The following is an 18,534-nucleotide window of genomic DNA, read 5'->3' on the forward strand; positions in this document are numbered from 1 at the left end:
AAGTTGCCTCTTCTGTCAGCCAGGAAAAATAGGTGTTGGAAGGGACTGTGAGGCCACAGCCTTCTGGAGCATCCCATGGAGCCTACAGGCCACTGTGGAAGTTCCTGCCTCTGTGGTGCAGCATCCTCTGCTGTGCCTCACTGGCTCTAAGGTGCCACTCTTCTGTTCCCCTCTTCCAGCACAGCCCGCAAATCCACAGGAAGGAAGAATCAAGGCTCTTCCTTCCCCGATTCAGAAAACACAGGCTTTTACATCAGCTTCATAATCTTTCAGGTGTTGCTCAGAGAATTCTTGCAGAAGGCTCAGCTCCCCAACTGGGATGTCTGTCATGCACCTGGAGATTGTGGGAACTGATCTACTGCTGTTTGCAAGGAAATCTGAGTTCTCAGGATCAAAAATCTCTGCCTAAATCCTATCAGTGTTGGGAATATTACGATTTGTTACTTTTTCATGTTTTGTTTTGTTATTACCCCTACCCTGGAAGTGACTGTAGAAGGAATATTCTTGATTAAGGTCATTGTTAGTAGCAGATCAAATGTGCTGAATCAGGCCAAAAATCCATCCAACCCCCTCTATTGTGTGGCCAAAAATAGGAGTCAGGGAAGCAATGTTAATAAATATGTATAAAAATTCCCTGAACTATCCTAGCCATAAACAATTTGTTACTCAGGGACACCCTGAGCTGCAAGTAACACCTTTTTGTATTTGCTAATGCTTGATAGTTTTGTCCTCTGTGAGTTTGTTCAGCTGTTCTTTGAATCCTTGGAAGTCTTTAGTACTCATCAGGTCCAGTGGCAAGGGGTTGCAGAAGTGCCAAACACAAGCCGTGTAAAGAACCACGTGTATGTGTAATGTTTTAATTGGACAGTTGGCAGAATATCAGGACAATTACGATAAATTAGGTTTTGGTTTTGTTTTATTTTCTATACATAGTTAATTTTCATTGTTAGTCTTGTTTTGAAATTTAGAAGCAGGTATAAAGGTGGTAAAGAAGTGTAGGTTTTTGTCTTATGATAGTTACATTTTCTCATGAAGTGATCTGTAGTGCAGTTTGCATTTCTGGGCTGTTTAAGGTGGCAAACCCTATGTTCCTGAGCTATTACCATGACTTTTCTAGTATTGTTCAGCTCTTGGCTTAAAGAAGAGACAAACAAACAAATAACCTCATCTAAACTAAGAGAAAACACCCAAGGGAGCTGCTGAGATGCGCAGGTCTCTCTCCTGCAGATGCACAGCAAGACACAGAGTGTGCATGTCCAGGTCTGTAGGTTCAGAGCTCCCTCAGAGAGGAAGTCTGAGGCTTCCTGCAGTGTTCTGGCAGACTTATCCTTCACAGCTTAAAAACCCTGATTTTGCTTTCCTTTCTGTCCTGCTTTTGCTCCTACAGTTTCATATCAATTGGGATTTAAGCTCTCTTTGTCTTCAGGGTCCCTGTGTTTTTCTCTACACTAGGATTCTTGGAGTTTTTTTATCCCTCAACTTTTTTTTTTTTTTTTTTAAGATCTTGTGCTTTGCTTTTCTTGTCCAGCTCTTAGATGTTTTCTAATAAATGTCCTATTAAAGAGTGAATAAAACCAATTAAATATGTATGGAAGCCAGATTTGCACAGCTATATATCTACCCTTCCAGGTGGAAGGAGAGACAAGTGTAATTAAAAACCATTCTATCTCTTCCTATAGAAAAACTTTTGCTGTCCTTAAAACTCCTCTTATTACTTTTTCACAGCCTTCTCTAGCTCACAAACCTGAAGAAAGTTTCCTTCTCAAAGTTTTCCTTCTTTAGTTTCCTTCTCAAAGTCCTGAAACATATAAAACAAGTCCAGTAAATTAACCTGTATTTAATATGTAATTTTTTGTGGCCGCAAATCTGGCAGTTCTCATTTAGCCTTGATGGCATCCAGTAGCTCAGAGATACAGAAAAATACTTCTATAATTACAAGAATTATCTGTGAATGATGTTGTTACTTAGGTATTTTTATCTCTTTTTTCTTCTCTTCTATGGAAATGATGGTTAAACTGTGAAGGACAGGATGGGAGATGTCCATACCCAGTATCAATTCTCTTTTCTTCCCCACACTTCTGATTGCGAATATCAAGGAATGTTACCCAGCTAACAGAAGCACCCATTCACTGGTACTGGTGTTTCTGGACTTACCTCTGTGGAGAGAACTCCGAGAAATGCTGTTTCCCACATTTGGGGGTATTCCTGGGAATGCCCACTTCAGGGATGAACACCGTTTCAAAACTCATTCAGCCTACTTATGGACTTTAGAGCTCTGTAGGACTGGGGCCAGAGAGCTTAGCTTTCTGCAGATAGGAATCTTGAGACACTGCACATCTATTTCTCTGTCATTTATTAGTACATAATCCTGGTGCCTTAAAATCCAGACTTTCCTTTAGAAAATAGAAAATATTTTACATTTAATTATTTAGATCTAGAAATCCACTATGTACATGTAATAACACTGATCTGGTATAGGAACAATTTCCCTTTGGGAAGAAAGGAGCTGTTTTAAAGTTTCAGAGTTGTTGACAAAATAACTACAATATTCCACACTTTCCTAGTCTGGAACAAATAGAAATTCCTGCTGTGCTCTGACCATCTGTGGCTTATGAAAAGTAAAGGATTTGAAATTTAAAGTAAAGCTGAGGGGAATTCTTTGTTACTCTGCTCTCCATGTATGTTGTAGGATGGCCAAACTCTAACTATAGGTGGTTGGAACAAAAAGTCTCCTATTGTAGACTGTTATCTCTAGCTTGGAATTGCAGCCTGCTTATTAGTGTTTCTAATTTAAACTTTCTCATCCTCATGAAGTCTTTAATACAGCACATTCCATTATTTATTTTTCCAAGGCTAATGTGAGTAGCACTGCTGTCAGGGTCACTTCACTTTCTGGCTGTAGTTCCATGACATCGGCCAAATTTTGCATTTTTGGTTTCAATTGTTGAATATCTGTGTTTCCCTCTCTAGCCTGGTGATAAGTGGACATTACCAGACCAGTGCCACACTGTGACCTGCTTCCCAGGAGATTACACAGTTCTGGAGAGCCATCACATCAACTGTGAGAGGATGCCAAAACCTGTGTGTCACAGCAGCCTTCCTGCTGTTAAGGTGGAGGAAACTTGCGGCTGCCGATGGATGTGCCCATGTGAGTATATGTCCATGGATGCTTCTCCCTCCCTATCACCTGAAATGTTTGACCACAAATGTAATGCTGAGTGGAGCTTCTCAGCCACTTCAAAGGTGACCAGGGTGGGGAAATTGCTGTTTAATTGTTATACAGCCATTTAAGCAAATAATTAGGGGTGTAAGAGCCTAACTGATGCCTAATGCTACTTGCAGGTTCAGGGCCACTGATTTTTTTGCATTAGCAGAGTTGACAGTGTTTTATCAGGGAATCTCACACTCCATTTCCAAAGCTGTGTGAGCTGGGAAGGAAGATGTATGGGAGAAACCAGGAATTTACTTTGGCAAGCTGTAAGCAAGCAATGGATTCTTGGTCCATCTCAGGGCTTAAGGGTTTGGCCTGCCCTCAATCAAGAAGGTCTAGTACAAAGACATCAACCTGAAAGTCTCCCTGCTGCCAGATAACCTCACACGGAGTGTCTGAGCAGAAAGGCTGAATGCTGAGTGATTGTTGCCTGGGCTAGGATGGCAGGAACAGGAATTAAGTGCATTCACTCACATTTACAGGGTTAGAGGGATGCAGCCCTGAGGCTGGTGATGTATTTATTAAAACAAGAGTGGGTTTAAATCTAAATTCATATGCTTACTTCTTAGAAGTAGATCAGAACCCTATATATATACACCTCTTCGCAACATATAATCTCAACTTAAAATGTCCTCTGCTGAGCTGGCTGATTTAAGAACAATTTCTTCCAGACACTGCTTGAAATACCAAAGCTCATAGCTGGATTTTGATCCCTGAACTCTTAGACATACAACATTTTTTTACACCCATTGTTTTAGCATTTCCTAAAAGTGTATTTGATGATCTAAATGCTTAACACTTTAAATCTAACATTTCTGGTTTGCTACAAGGATTTTGAAAAAGTAGAAATATCTAAAATACTTACAACTATCCATCTGAAGATGTTTAAAAGATAGTCTTAGTGATACCTACCCTTAAGAAGTGCATCTTTATTAAATTTCTTGATCCTAAACACATAGCTAGCAACACAAGGGCATTACTTTTGGCATGCAAGACATACCTTCATAAGAAATCCTCTGAAAGGAGTAAATGAAAATAACTTTTCATGCTGTTAGCGGATTATCAGGAAAAGCCCTATAGGTCACTTGAGTTAAGATAAGCTAAGAACTGTTTATCTCTTTATGAATTTAATGAGCCATGGTACTCCATTTTTTTTTTCCTGAGGTTGTCTACTTTGTGAGGGAAAAGTAGGTAGTTTTCATTTTGCAGGAGGAGGGAACATGTAATCCCCCTCACCCCAAGCTGATTAAAAACTCCCATGGGTCAAGTCCTCTTTTAATGACTGCAACCACGGTGATTCTGTGCCAACTAAAGCAACATCTGTAGCAGCTGGAGAGGTTGATTCTGATGCTATGTGAAACAAAACTCTCAGCAATCAGAAAAGCAGAGATGGGCATAGCAAAGGAGGTGCTGAGTAGGAGCTCAGTGTGAGACAGCACCTCTCCTTATGGAAGGAGGCTGGTCTGGCACCCATGAAAATGCTGCTAAATTGACTCATGATTCACTCATTTAGAGAGCTAAAACACAATTTCCAGCCATGGCTTGACAGTGTGGATGATGTGACAAATGCTTCTGCAAAGAGGAAGTCCTTGAAAAAGTGTTCTTAGGTCATCTGAGTTCTGAAGATAGTTCAGGAGTTACATTGCAAAGGTGCTTGCTTGCTGAACTTATCAGTTTTACAGCAGCATGATTTACAGTGTGATTCATGGCTGTTGTGTGTTCTTAGACTACTTTGAAATGGCTCACATTAGTGCATTTTGTGCTACAGAAACCTATGAGAAATTTAAAAGGATTCCCAGTATCCTTAATTTTTTTTAATGTTCATGAATAAGTAAAGATTAAGAAATGTGGTTTTATTGCTAACTCATTTCTTTGTTATTTATATATGAACTTTATAAGCATTTACGATAAAATATCTGAAGATGCTCCAGTGCTCCAAGGGCCTGCCTCCCTCCCTCCCTCCCTCCCTCCCTCCCTCCCTCCCTCCCTCCCTCCCTCCCTCCCTCCCTCCCTCCCTCCCTCCCTCCCTCCCTCCCTCCCTCCCTCCCTCCCTCCCTCCCTCCCTCCCTCCCTCCCTCCCTCCCTCCCTCCCTCCCTCCCTCCCTCCCTCCCTCCCTCCCTCCCTCCCTCCCTCCTTTTCCTGGGAAATTAAATTTGAAGGTCACTGAATAGGAAAAAGATTATTCTCAGCTAGAATCAAAGTACTGAATTATTAACAATGGTAATTTTCCCCCTTACATGTTTTGCTGGCATTGATTTTATTGTCCTTATTATCCTTTAAGCAAGAGATTTGAAAATATACTAGCCAGAAGCATCAGGTTTTGTTTTGGTTCTTCTGGGATTATAATCTTCCTTGTTTTCCAGTTTTTGAAGACAAGAAAGTGTTTATAACCCAATGGCCAGGACACTGAGCTATCAGCTGGCCATTGGTTTATCCTGTGCATATTATTTCTCTGCAGTTTTCCTGTTTCCTGTCTGAAAAACAAAGCCCCTGGGTATCAACTTGTGACATGTCGATGAGGGTAAAATAGTGTTATTTGGAATCAAATGTAACACTGTACAGAATATCATGCAATGCAAAGGTTAAACAGCGTGTTAGTCTTTCTACAAACAGTAAAGGGATTTTGCCTGTTTATTTTTTACATAAAATCTATTACTAAATCATACTGAATGTGAATAAGTTTTAGGCAAAGGGATTTTTTACAAGTTTATCCAAATCTTTTATAATACTTATTGTTCCCAGACAAAGATATTAAAAAAAAAATAGTGGAGATGTGTGATGAAGTATTTACCAAAGTTTCTTGTCAATGTTAGCTGTACCATTTGCAATTTGTTATTTCTTCTCTTTCCCAATTAGTTGGTTCCCCATGACCACAACAGCTGTGAAAAAGAAGTAAAATTTAAAATGTTTCTACATGTTTTTTTTTGTTGTTATTGCTCTTTATTTTCAGGTGTCTGTATAGGAAGTTCATCTCAACATATCGTCACTTTTGATGGGCTGAATTTTAAGCTGACTGGCAACTGCTCCTACACCTTATTTCAAGACTTGCACCATGATGTTGAAGTCCTGCTCCATGAAGGGCCCTGCAGAGCAGCACCCAGGATGAACTGTATGGACTCCATTGAAGTGAAGCATCGTGGTGTGGCAGTGCAGCTCTTCAGTGATATGACAGTAAGCACACACCATGAATTCATCTGCGTATTGTCTGTTCATGCTGCAGAATTCAGGTTATGGGGACAAATTTTGTCTCTTGATCCAGTTTCAGCCTATTTTTAACATCTCTTCTCCATTTCATGATACAATCAGTGTTTGCATAGTGAGCTAGACATGTTTCTCCTTTTGTTCTCCCTGTTGTGTTGGTGTGCCAATGTCAAGAACATGGGATTTGGCAATGTGTCCCTGATGCTTCTGCCAGAAAGGCAGAAGGATTACAGGCAGGACATACTGCACTCTGATTCCCCTCTTTTGGTCCCTCACGCTATGTTTGTTCCATGGGAGAGTTCTCTGTCCCTCACAGAGCTGTGCCTGACTGGCCAGCTGAAGGTCTATAGGGAGTTGCTTCTCACCTTGTGTGCAACTGAACCTCAGCATTAGAAGAAGGGGTAGCTTAGTATGCATTACATCTGTTTCATAGGCAGAGAATATTCAAACTCAACCCATTTTTCAGCCTCTGGCTGCTCAGACATACAGGTGTTGGCCAACTTGCCAAAATGATCTCTTCTGACTCATGCAGCAAAACAGAGTGGACCAAAACACTTACATCGAGTTCTGCATGGTGCTGGACAGCCTTGATTTCTACTGAGACATCATTTGAACCTTGTAATGCCCTTGTAGCATTACAAGTTGTTAGTCTGTAATCATGTGGTGCTCAAAGAGTGTGCTTATACAGGAAAATGTTGGAAGAGTTGTTCATGTAATTCACAGGATGAAGTCAAGTATTTCTGTATGTTTTAAGACTCAGTAGAAACCTTCAGCTGGCAAAATTGTTTATGTCCAGATTCAGTTAGATCGTCAGGTATTTGTCAAGTCAAAATGTGCTTCAACTGTAAAATTGGGTTGATTTGTAACTGCTTGCCAAAACTGACATGACCACCTCACCTTTTTTTTCAAACAGGTGACTGTTAATGGTGAAAGGGTTCCTATCCCCTATTCCAGCAGCTTGTTTGAAATAACTGCCTATGGAGAAATAATGCATGAAATCAAGTTCTCTCTTCTTGGACATAATCTCACATTTACTCCAAGAAACAATGAATTTATTCTTAGACTTAATTCAAAGAGCTTCTCTTCGGGAACAAAAGGGCTTTGTGGTAAGTTTGAAAGTCATTACTTTTAACAGCTTCCTATTTGGGCTTGAACTTCTATTTATTTATTGCAATTTGTGAATCTCCAAGTCTGTACACTCTCTGGGTGAACTGGTCCCACACTTTTGGGGGAGTATTGGATATCTGTGGAAGTTTTTCTACTCTCATCCCCAATGTAATAGCTCACTGATGCCCAGGAATACTTTAGAAAGAACAGCAGACACAGTTTTCTGTTTTTTCTTGCTTCAAGTTATCTTTTCACGGAGTTTTGTGCCTCTTTTAGGATATGGGTTTAGATTCTTACAAATTCACTTCTGTGAGAAATCTGACCAGTGCTTGCAATGAAGGTGAAAAATTTGAGAAGGCAACTGCTACCTCAGTGAGTTAATTCTACGGCATCCTCAGTGGTGTAATTTATACAGAGATTGTACCTTTGTGGCATGACCTGGACCTCCTTTAGTGAGAAAATGAGAAACAAGACCCAGGGTGTTTAGACCTCTGTTGACAACAGCTATAAGGAATACCATTAATTCCTCGAGCCACCCCAACCAGTGTCATCTGCCCCATCCCTGTTTTTTTTTTTTTTTTTTTTTTTTTTTGGTTTATTTTAGAGCTGATTATTCAGAGATTTTTCTTTTCCCCTTACTCACCCTGCCAGGGCTGTGTGACCAGAACCATGTCAATGACTTCACGCTGCGCAACGGCTCTGCCACTGCTGACAGCAGCGTGTTTATCCAGGACTGGACGGTGGCAGAGCCGGGCAAGGTCTGCGACAGCCGGAGGGAAGACAAGTGCTCCGAGCGTGCGCCTGGCCACTGCCACTTGCTGCTCTCAGACCACTTTGCAGAGTGCCACAGGATCATCACCCCCAACATCTTCTACGAGGCCTGCATGGAGAGCAGCTGCTATGAGGAGGAGGCCTGTGAGATGATCACTTCCTATGCTCACATCTGCAGGGAGTATGGCGTCTGTGTAGACTGGAGAACACCTGAGATTTGCCGTAAGAGTTTCTCTGCGCTAAACTGATACAGAAATTGCCCTGCTTTGGGACGTCTCATCAGTGTAATATTAATTTTTTGAATGTTCCAGATCAAGTTTATTGTACAAGTGGTATTGCTGATCTTGTAACTGGTTGGTCACCCACTAAGCTGAATGTTATGAAAGAAGTGTTTCTTGGTAAACTGCTAACTGATAAAATTCCAGGATAGGGAGAAATAAACTGTGAACAGATAACCACAGCTATGTGACAGTACCTGGCTCTGCAGCCACCAAACATTTGTGGCACCAGGTTTGGGCTGAGTCTGCTAGGCTCTTTTAGCAGCAGATATCATTGCTTTGCTACAGACTTTGGATGGTCTGAGGTGGACAGAAAAACTTGTAATGTGGACTAGTGGAACTGCTTCCCAGCCTGTCACTATCATACATGGCACAAAATAATACTTTTCTGTGTAACAGTTTCCCAAAATCCTTCTGTTTCCATCAAAGCTGAAACTTTGGAGAATGTGGTGGAAGAGCTAGTATGATTTTAAGTTTCTGCTACAGGGTTTTCCCCATTTCTTTTTGGGAAATAGCCTCTCTTTGCGGTGTCATTTCTTGCCAGGACATGCCAGCTAGGGTGACTGAACCAGCTGTAATTTGCTTTGCAAATCTGGTTCTCCTTCTGCCTGGGTTTTGTTTGTATTTTGGAGGTGAAAAGTTTGTGCTGTGTAGCAGGATGTGAGTATTGCATATTTCCAGAACCCAAGCATGGCAAACAAGACACCCATGCTAGAGCCAAACTTAGACTTTATATGCCTTCTCTCCTAAATTCTCACAGACAAGTAGTTATGCTTTCTTTTCCTGTTTTTTTTTTTTCTTTTTTCTTTTTTTGTTGCTGTTAGGAGGCATACCTAATGATCTGCCAAAAATGCAAGGTATCATTAAGTACAAGTAAATAACTCTTGAGGTGGCTTATTTTCCACTTTCTCCTGTTAACCTTTCTGCATTGTTGGTTGCAGACATTCAGATAGTCCCTCAGCATGTCTGGTTTAGTCAAGTGCCTTAGATGCGGATGTGTGTAGGCATTTTCTTTCCCAGCTACCTCCTCAGAGAGTGTCTCGATGTCACAGTTAATTTTCTCACCTCCTGCCTTTCTAGTTGAGTTGTTTATTATTGCTTTGTCTTCTTTCCCTGGATACTTTTCACTTCAGAACTGGAGAACCAGCATCCTAAAGGCATGATACAAAAAAGAAGTGTAAAACAAATGCTTTTTTTCATGTTTTAAACTCAGACTGGAGGAATGATGGCATAGGAAGTCAAGAATGTCTGTGTGAATTTGGTCTAAGCCTCCACTTAATGTTTGAAATATCTTTCCAAGATCATAGGTTACTGAACACAGTCTGTTTGGAGTATAGTCCTAGAAAGCAGAGGGAGAACATTGCCAGCCATTTTCCAAATTCGGTGCCTCAGCCAGACCTTTCAAATTGTAATGTCCAAAGCTGGATGTCAGCAGATTGCCTTAATAACTCAGTGCAGTTTTCAAATTCCTATCTGGTTACATGGCCTGTACAAGGATAGACAAAGAGTTGCTCATTTTAACACTAATTGCATAAAAGTCTTAAATGTCCTAAAAATATCATCATTGTCCTTCTTCCACAGTTATCTGTGTGCCACTGACAAAAATTTAAATTGTCAACATTTGATATATCCAAGTTGCATTAATGATTAAATAGATACTACAGCTTAATAATCACGCTACCACTATAATAACAGTAGCACAGTTCTGGATTACCTTGCTTCCCTCTTCCCAGTCCACTGAATCCCTGTCATTCTTGTAGAATTTTACTTCAGGTTTTGTCATTCCATGTTGGGACATTCCAAGCAGTACAAATACTTCCTGACTGCTCTTTCTGGGTGAGTGAATATACTCTCTGGAATTCAGATACATTCAGCCTGGAAGAGAGAAGGCTTTGGGGTGACCTCCTTGTAGCCTTGCAGTGCCTGAAGGGAGCCCAAAGGAGAGATGGAGAGAGACTCTTGACAAGGTCTGGAGTGACAGGACAAGGGGCAATGGCTTCACACTGACAGAGAGGAGGTTTAGGTTGGATATTCAGGAGAAATTCTTCCCTGTGAGGGTGGAGAGGCCCTGACACAAGTTACCCAGAGCAGCTGTGGCTGCCCTGTTCCTGGCAGTGTTCCAGGCCAAGCTGGATGAGGCTCTGAGCAACCTGGGCTAGTGGAAGGTGTCTCTGCTCACAGCAGGGGGTTGCAACAAGATCGTCTTTAAGGTCAAGACCAAGCCATTTTGTGATTATATTAAATAATTTGCTTTAACATGGAAAGGGTTAAGGCTAAAAACGTTTTTTTCTGTCACCATTGGCTGCTAGAAGAGTATCTGTAGACAGTTTAGCTGATGAATGTTTTCTTGTTTGTTTGGGAGCTCAGGTTTTCTCTCAATGTTTTTCATCAGGGGACTGAAACAAAGTTTTAAAAACCTCACAGCAGTCACAGGCTGGGAATAAGAAACACTTTTTCTAATTGAAACTGTAGAGAAAAATAGACTTAAGGGAATACACAGTATGGAAGCTGTGTCCATAGGTTTTTTGAATAGTAGCCCTAATTTTGTGTTTCCTTTTAGAGACAATATCCTCAGGTTTGTGAACACATCAGTAAAAACTTTGTTGGCTTACAGGGCTATGCAATTTTACTTGATTCAATTAATTGTTAATAAGACAATTCAGTTAAAAAGATGCAGAAATCCAGCAGCTTCAGTTTTGAAGTACCAAAATGTTCTGTTTGTTAGCTTTCTTTAGTTGTGTGAGAACACTGCAGCCTAACAATTAAAAAAAAAAAAAAAGATAAATCTTTCTTCAATGCTTTACTCTGTCTTGGCTATCTCTTAACCATCAACTGTTACTGTATGCATAAGGTTCTAAATTCTTGTCTGTGGCCCAGTGTTGGAAACAAAATTTGACAAGTGAACACTTACCCAAACCAATGGATTGGTGAGTCATATGTTGCTGCTGATTCATGTGGCCTGAAAATGTAGTTTGCTGATTTGTGCCACAAGGGATCAGATCCATTCTTTGGGTGATGGCTTTCTAAAATTGAAAGAATTCTGAAGAAAGCTAGACAGGAAAGATTGATTTTAATTTCTTTAGATCTCTTAAATAAAGGTGGTGTTTTCTTCTCTGTCTTTCTCAGCAATGAAATGTGCCCCACATCTGGTGTACAACCACTGCCATACAGCCTGTGTGAAGAGCTGTGATAATAATACCAAAGTCAGTGTCTGCAAGGATTATCCCACTGAAGGCTGCTTCTGCCCAGAGGGAAAGGTGATTTTTGGTGACAGCTGTGTTAGTGAAGAAGTCTGCACTCAGTGTGTCAGTGAGGATGGCACACACCACCAGGTAACTACATGCACAGCAACCTCTGGCAGTGGTTTGAGCTCACAGCTTTGAAAGTAAATCTGTTTTCCCTTTGGATATTTTATTTTCTAGCTCAGTTCCTCCTAATCTGCTGGCTGTCAGCCCCATTTAGCTCCCCTAGTGTGAAATTGCTGGGACTGGATATAAAGATCACAGATGGGACTGTACAAGGCATGACAATTCCATGTGGAGGGGTGTCTAGAGGAAAGAGAGGAAGAGTGATAGCATAAGTGAATATTTACCAAGATAAACATCTCCATTCAGCACACTTTTATGAGTAATGACAACTTAATCATAAATCCTTTACTTAAAATGACTTGTATTGTCTTTGGAAAGCTCACTGAAATCCTTATGAGGGGCAGTGGAGAGACAGGCATCAAACTCTTCTCTGTGTGACCAGGAACAAGACCCAGGGCACGGCTGGAGCTGTGTCAGAGGAGGTTTAGGCTGGATATTAAAAAAGGTTCTTCCCCCAGAGGGTGCTGGGGCACTGAACAGGCTCCCCAGGGAATGGTCACAGCCCCAAGGCTCCCAGAGCTCCGGGAGCGTTTGGACAACGCTCCAGGCACAGGGTGACATTGTTGGGGTGTCTGTGCAGGGCCAGGAGCTGGACTTGATAGTCCTTGTGGGTCCTTTCCAATTTGTGTATTAAATATTTCCAGTGGTTGGTGGGGAGTGGTGAGACCAAGTCAACTTTTTGTCAAGTGGTGGTTTGTCTATATATATTTTTTTTTAAATTTTTTTGAGGAGAATTATTCCTTCGATGAAATAAAGGAATTTTGGTTTTACTGGAAATCCACTTTGCTTAGATAAGGCAGCCCTCTCTGTGGGAGTATGGGATTGGGAAAAAGCTGTGGATGCTGGGTACCAGCGTGCAGTGAAAGACACTGTTGATTCCAGCACCACACAGTGGGCGTGTCCCCTGTTCCAGGTAGCAGGGGTGGTTCCTCTTCTCTCCCAGCTCTGCAGCTCTTGGAGTTTGCACATGCATCACCCAGTCCTCTTCAATCCACATTTTTGTTATAGGATTTGAAGGAGAAAGGACTTGAATTGCAGTGTTTTATGGGCTTTAGATCCTTAATGAGATTTTTGGGAAGGATCAGCTCATGTACCTGTTTTGCCTTTCCATCATTGCAGGCTTAGATTTGTGAACAATATAATAGGTACTTGGGTCAGGATTTCCTTAAACTCCTTTTCTTCTGGTGTTCTTTCCTCTGTTCTTTTCTACCCTTGATTGTGTTTGGGCTTATGGGATTTTAGACCTAACACTCACACAGAGTGGCTTAAAACATGTAACTATCTGTGAGTATAGGTGCAGTATGCTCAGATTTGTCCTTTTTTTTTTTTTTCTTCCTATCTCTAATGGGCTCAGTAGAGTGTTCATTTTAAACCATGCTCCAGAGTTTTCCAGATGAAAGCATTTTTTTGTGGCATCCTGACCTGCACTACATGTTCTCACCCAGAACCTGGATTGGTTGTGCAAATTAAAATGTCTGATAATGCATCCTTCCTCTCTTACCTCCCTATTCATGTGGATGTTAAATGTGCATAGTTCTGTGTGGGTAACTTTGATTGAAGCTTTAATATCAATGATTTCCACTCTCATGAGAAGGAGCAGTGATTGAAAAATTATTCTCTTTACTGGTGGTTTCGGAATATGCTCATTACCCCCAGGTAGTCACCACAGTGATGGTTTGGTGTAAGAGGTGATAAGACTGGTGCTTTTCCAGTCTTCAGTTCACTGCAGAGTCAAGTGAAGACACTCCAAATACTCCTAATATAAAAATATGCGCTATTTATTTCTCTGTGTAGAAGAATTAGGGAAATGCAACACAGAGAAATAAATAGTGCATATTTTTATGTGCATAGGAAATTCTTCTCTGTTTTACTTGTTAGGGAAAGCAGACAGTTCTCTGTATTTCACAAAATAATGTTGTTTTCCTCGATACCACTGAACATGCAATCATGGTATATAGTAGGACCAATCCACTGTTGCTCACAATAGCCTGCAATTGCATTTATACCGATTATTTTTGATGCTTAAAGTGATAGTAATTCCTCATCCCATCTATGCATTCTTTACGTCTTTTGCTAAATTGGCACATGACAGTCATTGCAGAATTATGTGTCCCCTTAGTTTTTTACTGTTAATAGAGCAACCAACCCTTCACAGATAAATCTTCATAAATCTTCTTATTTTCCAGGTTAATGTTACTTATCCTCACCCACTCCCATCCTCCCATCCCATCATACCAGAGCATGGGATTTCTATGTAACACTCTGTTGTTTTTTTTTTCCTTCAGCACATGGAAACATGGATTCCCGAGAATGAGCCCTGCAAGATCTGCACGTGTCTTGATAACAAGAGGATAAACTGCACATTCCGACCCTGCCCAGCTGTCCAACGTAAATTCAATATTATTAATTAATATTATTCAAATTTAGTTCTGTGATTGGACTTGAACTGATGCTCTGTTTCCTGGCTTCCTAGTTTTTATCTAAACTTGTTTTATGGATGTTTTCTCCAGCTGTCCAGTGTGGTCCATGTGAAGTTGCTCACCTGCGCAGGGGCCCTGGCCAGTGCTGCCCTGAGTATGAGTGTGGTAGGTTGTTGTAAACTCTTGGAATCTTCTTGGTCTGTACTTTTACCCAATATTTCTAAGGTATACAGTCCCCTTTAAAAAAAAAAATTAATTCAGTGCTGCATTTTTGATACCACTGAATTGTTGTACAATCATCCATGTGGAAAACTAAACAGCTCCTAAGGATATGAGTCTCCATTCACTTCCAACTTTGTTTCTTTTTCCGTAGTAGATCAGGAAGGGAATGGAGCAATTTTTTTTTGGTCTAAATGACATTAGAATGGTTTTTTTCCCCAAGCGTTTATTTTTACATCATCTATGTTTGCCCATTAAATATAACTTTAGAACCTTAATCCCCATAACCAGAGCTTGAACACTTCTCTGAGCTATTTCGAAAACAAACGCTGACCTCTTGAACTCTAATGTACTTCATATTTTAAGACAGCAATTGAGTGTGAGTTTAATGGGGGTATGCATGTGTGCGTGTGTGTTTTCTTGAGGACTAAGTAGGCGTGGTTTTAACCACTGTCTGAATTTCTGCTCTTAGTGTGTGACCTGGTTTCCTGTGATTTGCCTCCTGCCCCTGTTTGTGAGTTTGGCCTGCAGCTTGCCCTAACCAACCCTGGAGAATGCAGACCAAATTATACATGTGGTAAGATAATTTTTCTAGCAAGGAGTGACACTGGGACACTGCGTTTGGGTAACACTGACAACTTCCTTTAGGCATTATTTTTCCCCCCTCTGAAAGGCTTAATTTTGGTGCCAAAGGACATGTAATGATTTCTCAGACTTGGCAGAAGTGTATTGCTGGCACTTGGAGTACACTTTCAAATTAAGGACAAGAGAAATACTTTACTCTTGGACATGTATTCTCTGACCCTGATGCTTATTTTATAAATCTTCTTGCTTGCGTATGAGACAAGAATGTTTTTGGCAGGGTAGAAACTTTTCTGAGTTCCAGAACCAGAGCCTTTTATATCTGCATTACTCCTCAGGCTTTAAGCACTTCTGTAACAGTTTGAGGTGGTGATTAATGCCTTGCTGCCAGAGAACTGTCCTGTTCACTGGCAGCACTCTGAAAATCCATGAGCTTGACATGGTGCCCCCTTTTCCTGCTAGCCTGCAACAGGGAAATGTGCAGCTCCGCTCCAAGCCTTTCCTGCCCTTCACACCGGATGCTGACCGTTGTCAAGACTGAGTGCTGTGACAAATATGAGTGTGCCTGCAACTGTAGGAACTCCACAGTGAGCTGCCCTCTGGGGTATCTCTCCCAGTCTCTCACCAATGACTGTGGCTGTATATCAACCACCTGCATTCCAGACCAGGTAAGGGAAGTGAAATGTCTTTTCCATGGATGAGAGTGCCTTTTCCACATGGAACAGTAGCACAGAGCAAGCAGGCAGCCAGCTAGATATGAATAAACCCCCAATGAGACTGATGGAAAGTGATGCCAGGGCATTTTTAATTTACAAGTGCCTGAAAGAAACACACTATTACATAACCAGTCAATTTTTCATAACTTTGAGATAATATAAAAAAACATTTGAAACTTAAAAGGTTACTCAAACATCAGGAATTTCAGAGGTAATTTTTGTTTTCAGGTAACACATATACATACTTTGGGACCACTACCATTACTATATATTCTTCCAATCCCCCATACTAATTTGTTGACATATTTGGTACACCTTAGACCTAAAATTCCTTGTGCTCATTGATTACCTTTGTCTGAGAAGGTGTTGTGTCTTTTAAGAAGTATATAATCACTTTTAAGATTTTGCCAAATTATGACTCTGCAAAAGCTTCACCAGGGTATATTTTTCTTATTTTGCCAACCTTTTATGAAGTTGTTATATTATGTTAACCTTAAAGATAAAGTTGCTTAGGGAAGAGGTTGCAGGGCAATGTAACTTTTTCATTAAACCTGAACATAGTATTACCTGGTCTTGCAGCACAGGACATCTACTTTTATTGTCCATTACTGAGTAGTTAATGACTTTGCATAATTAATTTTATGTCTCTGAGACTTACTTGCTCTAGCTATAAAAATAAATGTTCTCTCTTTAATACCATGCTGTAAATTTACTAATTTGGAGTTCAATATAAGGGATGGCTCTGCATTTTAGGGGTAGCTGTGGTGGCCAGATGATACAAGAGGATGAAAGCTTTTTGCTCCAAGTAGGATCCCTTCAGATCAGATGGTTTAGCTGGAAGAAGTTTTTTGTCTCCAAGGCTGCTTCTAGAGGACTTACTGTTTATTATCCGTAAATGTTGTGTCACATTATACTTACAGGGAAACTGAGACCCTGAGCAACTCCACTGACTGCAGATAAAACTCTCCAATTTATTTTCTGTAAAACAGTAGCTTTGTTTGTACTTATTTTTCCTTTCCTTAACAGGCTGACCACAATTTTAAGACCTGTAGCATTTCTAAGGGATTAATAATATTCCATAGAATTTATGATTGGTTTCAGACCTTAAAATGCAGCCTTTTGGAACCAGCAGTGTGCCCTGACAGCAGCAGTGTGCTCTTTTATGTATGAATTGTTGCATTTAATAGGTGTGTGTGCACAACAACGTAGTCTATCCTGCTGGGAAAACCTGGGAAGATGGATGCAGGGAGTGCTCTTGCAGCAGTCTGAGGGATGATGTTACAGGACTTCAGATGACAGAGTGTCATGACAAAGAATGTGACACGTTCTGCTCTCGGGTAAGTAACACATAAACCAATGTATTATCCAGCAGAGCCCTGGTGGGGACCTGCAATGATCCCTTTTAAGCCTCCTTGTTTAGAGAGTAATCAGAGAAAATTAGAAAACTAAGTATCGTAGCAATGGATTATCTTGGGAGCAGAACCTGAGAGCTTGAGTCTGAGCATTATTGACTTTATTTTAGGGTAATTGTTTTAGGATTGTATCCTGATGTCAAGAAAATCAGTGACAAATTTATTTTACATTTTGATAGAAGAAAAACTGTATCCTGAAGTGTCTGTCACTTACACCACTTGCACAATAAGTGTTCATGATGTCTGAAGTTCAATTGCAGATGTCTGTTCTAGCTCAAGTTCACTTTCTGAAGTTTCCATTTCAGCTCTGTCTGTTGCTAAGCTCTGCCTGTTGTAGCAATAATAACACCTCATGCTGGGACCTTTATTGTCCTTAGACATCTGCTACATCCTATAAAACCCTGTGGTTTACTTTTGGAAGCCTGCAAAGGAAGTGTGAGCCACTTTGTTATATTAACTTAGATGGTCAAACAGGAATAGATAGATAATTGATAAAAAGAGTTGGTAGAAGAATGTGATTTAAGCCAGATATTAGGAAAAGGTTCTTCACCCAGAGTCTGGTCAGGCACTGGCACAGCTCCCCAGGGAACGGTCATGGCCCAAATCCTGGAAGAGTTCAAGAAGTGATGGGGCATGGTGGAATTGTTGCGGTGTTCTGTGCAGGGCCAGGAGCTGGACTTGGTGATCCTTGTGGATCTTAAATACTGCATCATTCTCTAGGACAAACCAAAAACCCCTAATCCATTAGGAAAAAACCAACAAAGCAAGTGCAGAGTTTGGTGTGTAAGTTTGAGGATGCCAAATGCAGGAAAAGCCATGAAAATAGATGTGGCTGTTTTTACTTGTTGCAATACAATCCCTTCAGTTTCTATGTATAGAAAAGACTTGTCTATATTATGGCAATTTTTATGAAATATTAGGTCTAAAGTATCGGGCTGTGATTCATCTCATAGCAATACTTTATCAATAACTTGTTATTCCAATAAAGTTTCATTAATACAGAGCTACAGTTCCTTGACATTGCAGCATCAAAAAAATCCAGTTAAAAACACATAAAAAGACTTGGTGGAAATGATGCCAGTTCTTTATGGGAATTTGTAATTTCTTCAGCTCCTTTAATGGTTATCAAAGCTGTACAACCAAAACTGTAGCTGTTAGACTACCTGGATAGCTCAGTTTTGTTTTTTTTTTCCTTTACCTACTCCTGATTCAGTAGATACACATATCAAGGACATCAGCAGTGCTGTC

General features: G+C 40.6%; 1 protein-coding gene across 7 annotated transcripts in view; it reads left to right on the forward strand.

The window, feature by feature from the left end:
- VWF (von Willebrand factor) overlaps positions 1-18,534 on the forward strand; it is a 134,160-nt gene that overhangs the window by 97,165 nt on the left and 18,461 nt on the right. For all 7 annotated transcript variants that reach the window (XM_064420511.1, XM_064420512.1, XM_064420508.1 and 4 more), the window contains 10 exons: positions 2,971-3,148; positions 6,163-6,383; positions 7,327-7,519; positions 8,172-8,513; positions 11,696-11,901; positions 14,223-14,325; positions 14,448-14,522; positions 15,049-15,153; positions 15,621-15,826; positions 17,062-17,211. In XM_064420511.1, coding sequence (XP_064276581.1) covers positions 2,971-3,148; positions 6,163-6,383; positions 7,327-7,519; positions 8,172-8,513; positions 11,696-11,901; positions 14,223-14,325; positions 14,448-14,522; positions 15,049-15,153; positions 15,621-15,826; positions 17,062-17,211 — 1,779 coding nt within the window. The remainder of the gene's footprint in view (positions 1-2,970; positions 3,149-6,162; positions 6,384-7,326; positions 7,520-8,171; positions 8,514-11,695; positions 11,902-14,222; positions 14,326-14,447; positions 14,523-15,048; positions 15,154-15,620; positions 15,827-17,061; positions 17,212-18,534) is intronic.

Source organism: Passer domesticus, chromosome 5 (genome assembly GCF_036417665.1).
Source record: "Passer domesticus isolate bPasDom1 chromosome 5, bPasDom1.hap1, whole genome shotgun sequence".
NCBI lineage: Eukaryota > Metazoa > Chordata > Aves > Passeriformes > Passeridae > Passer > Passer domesticus.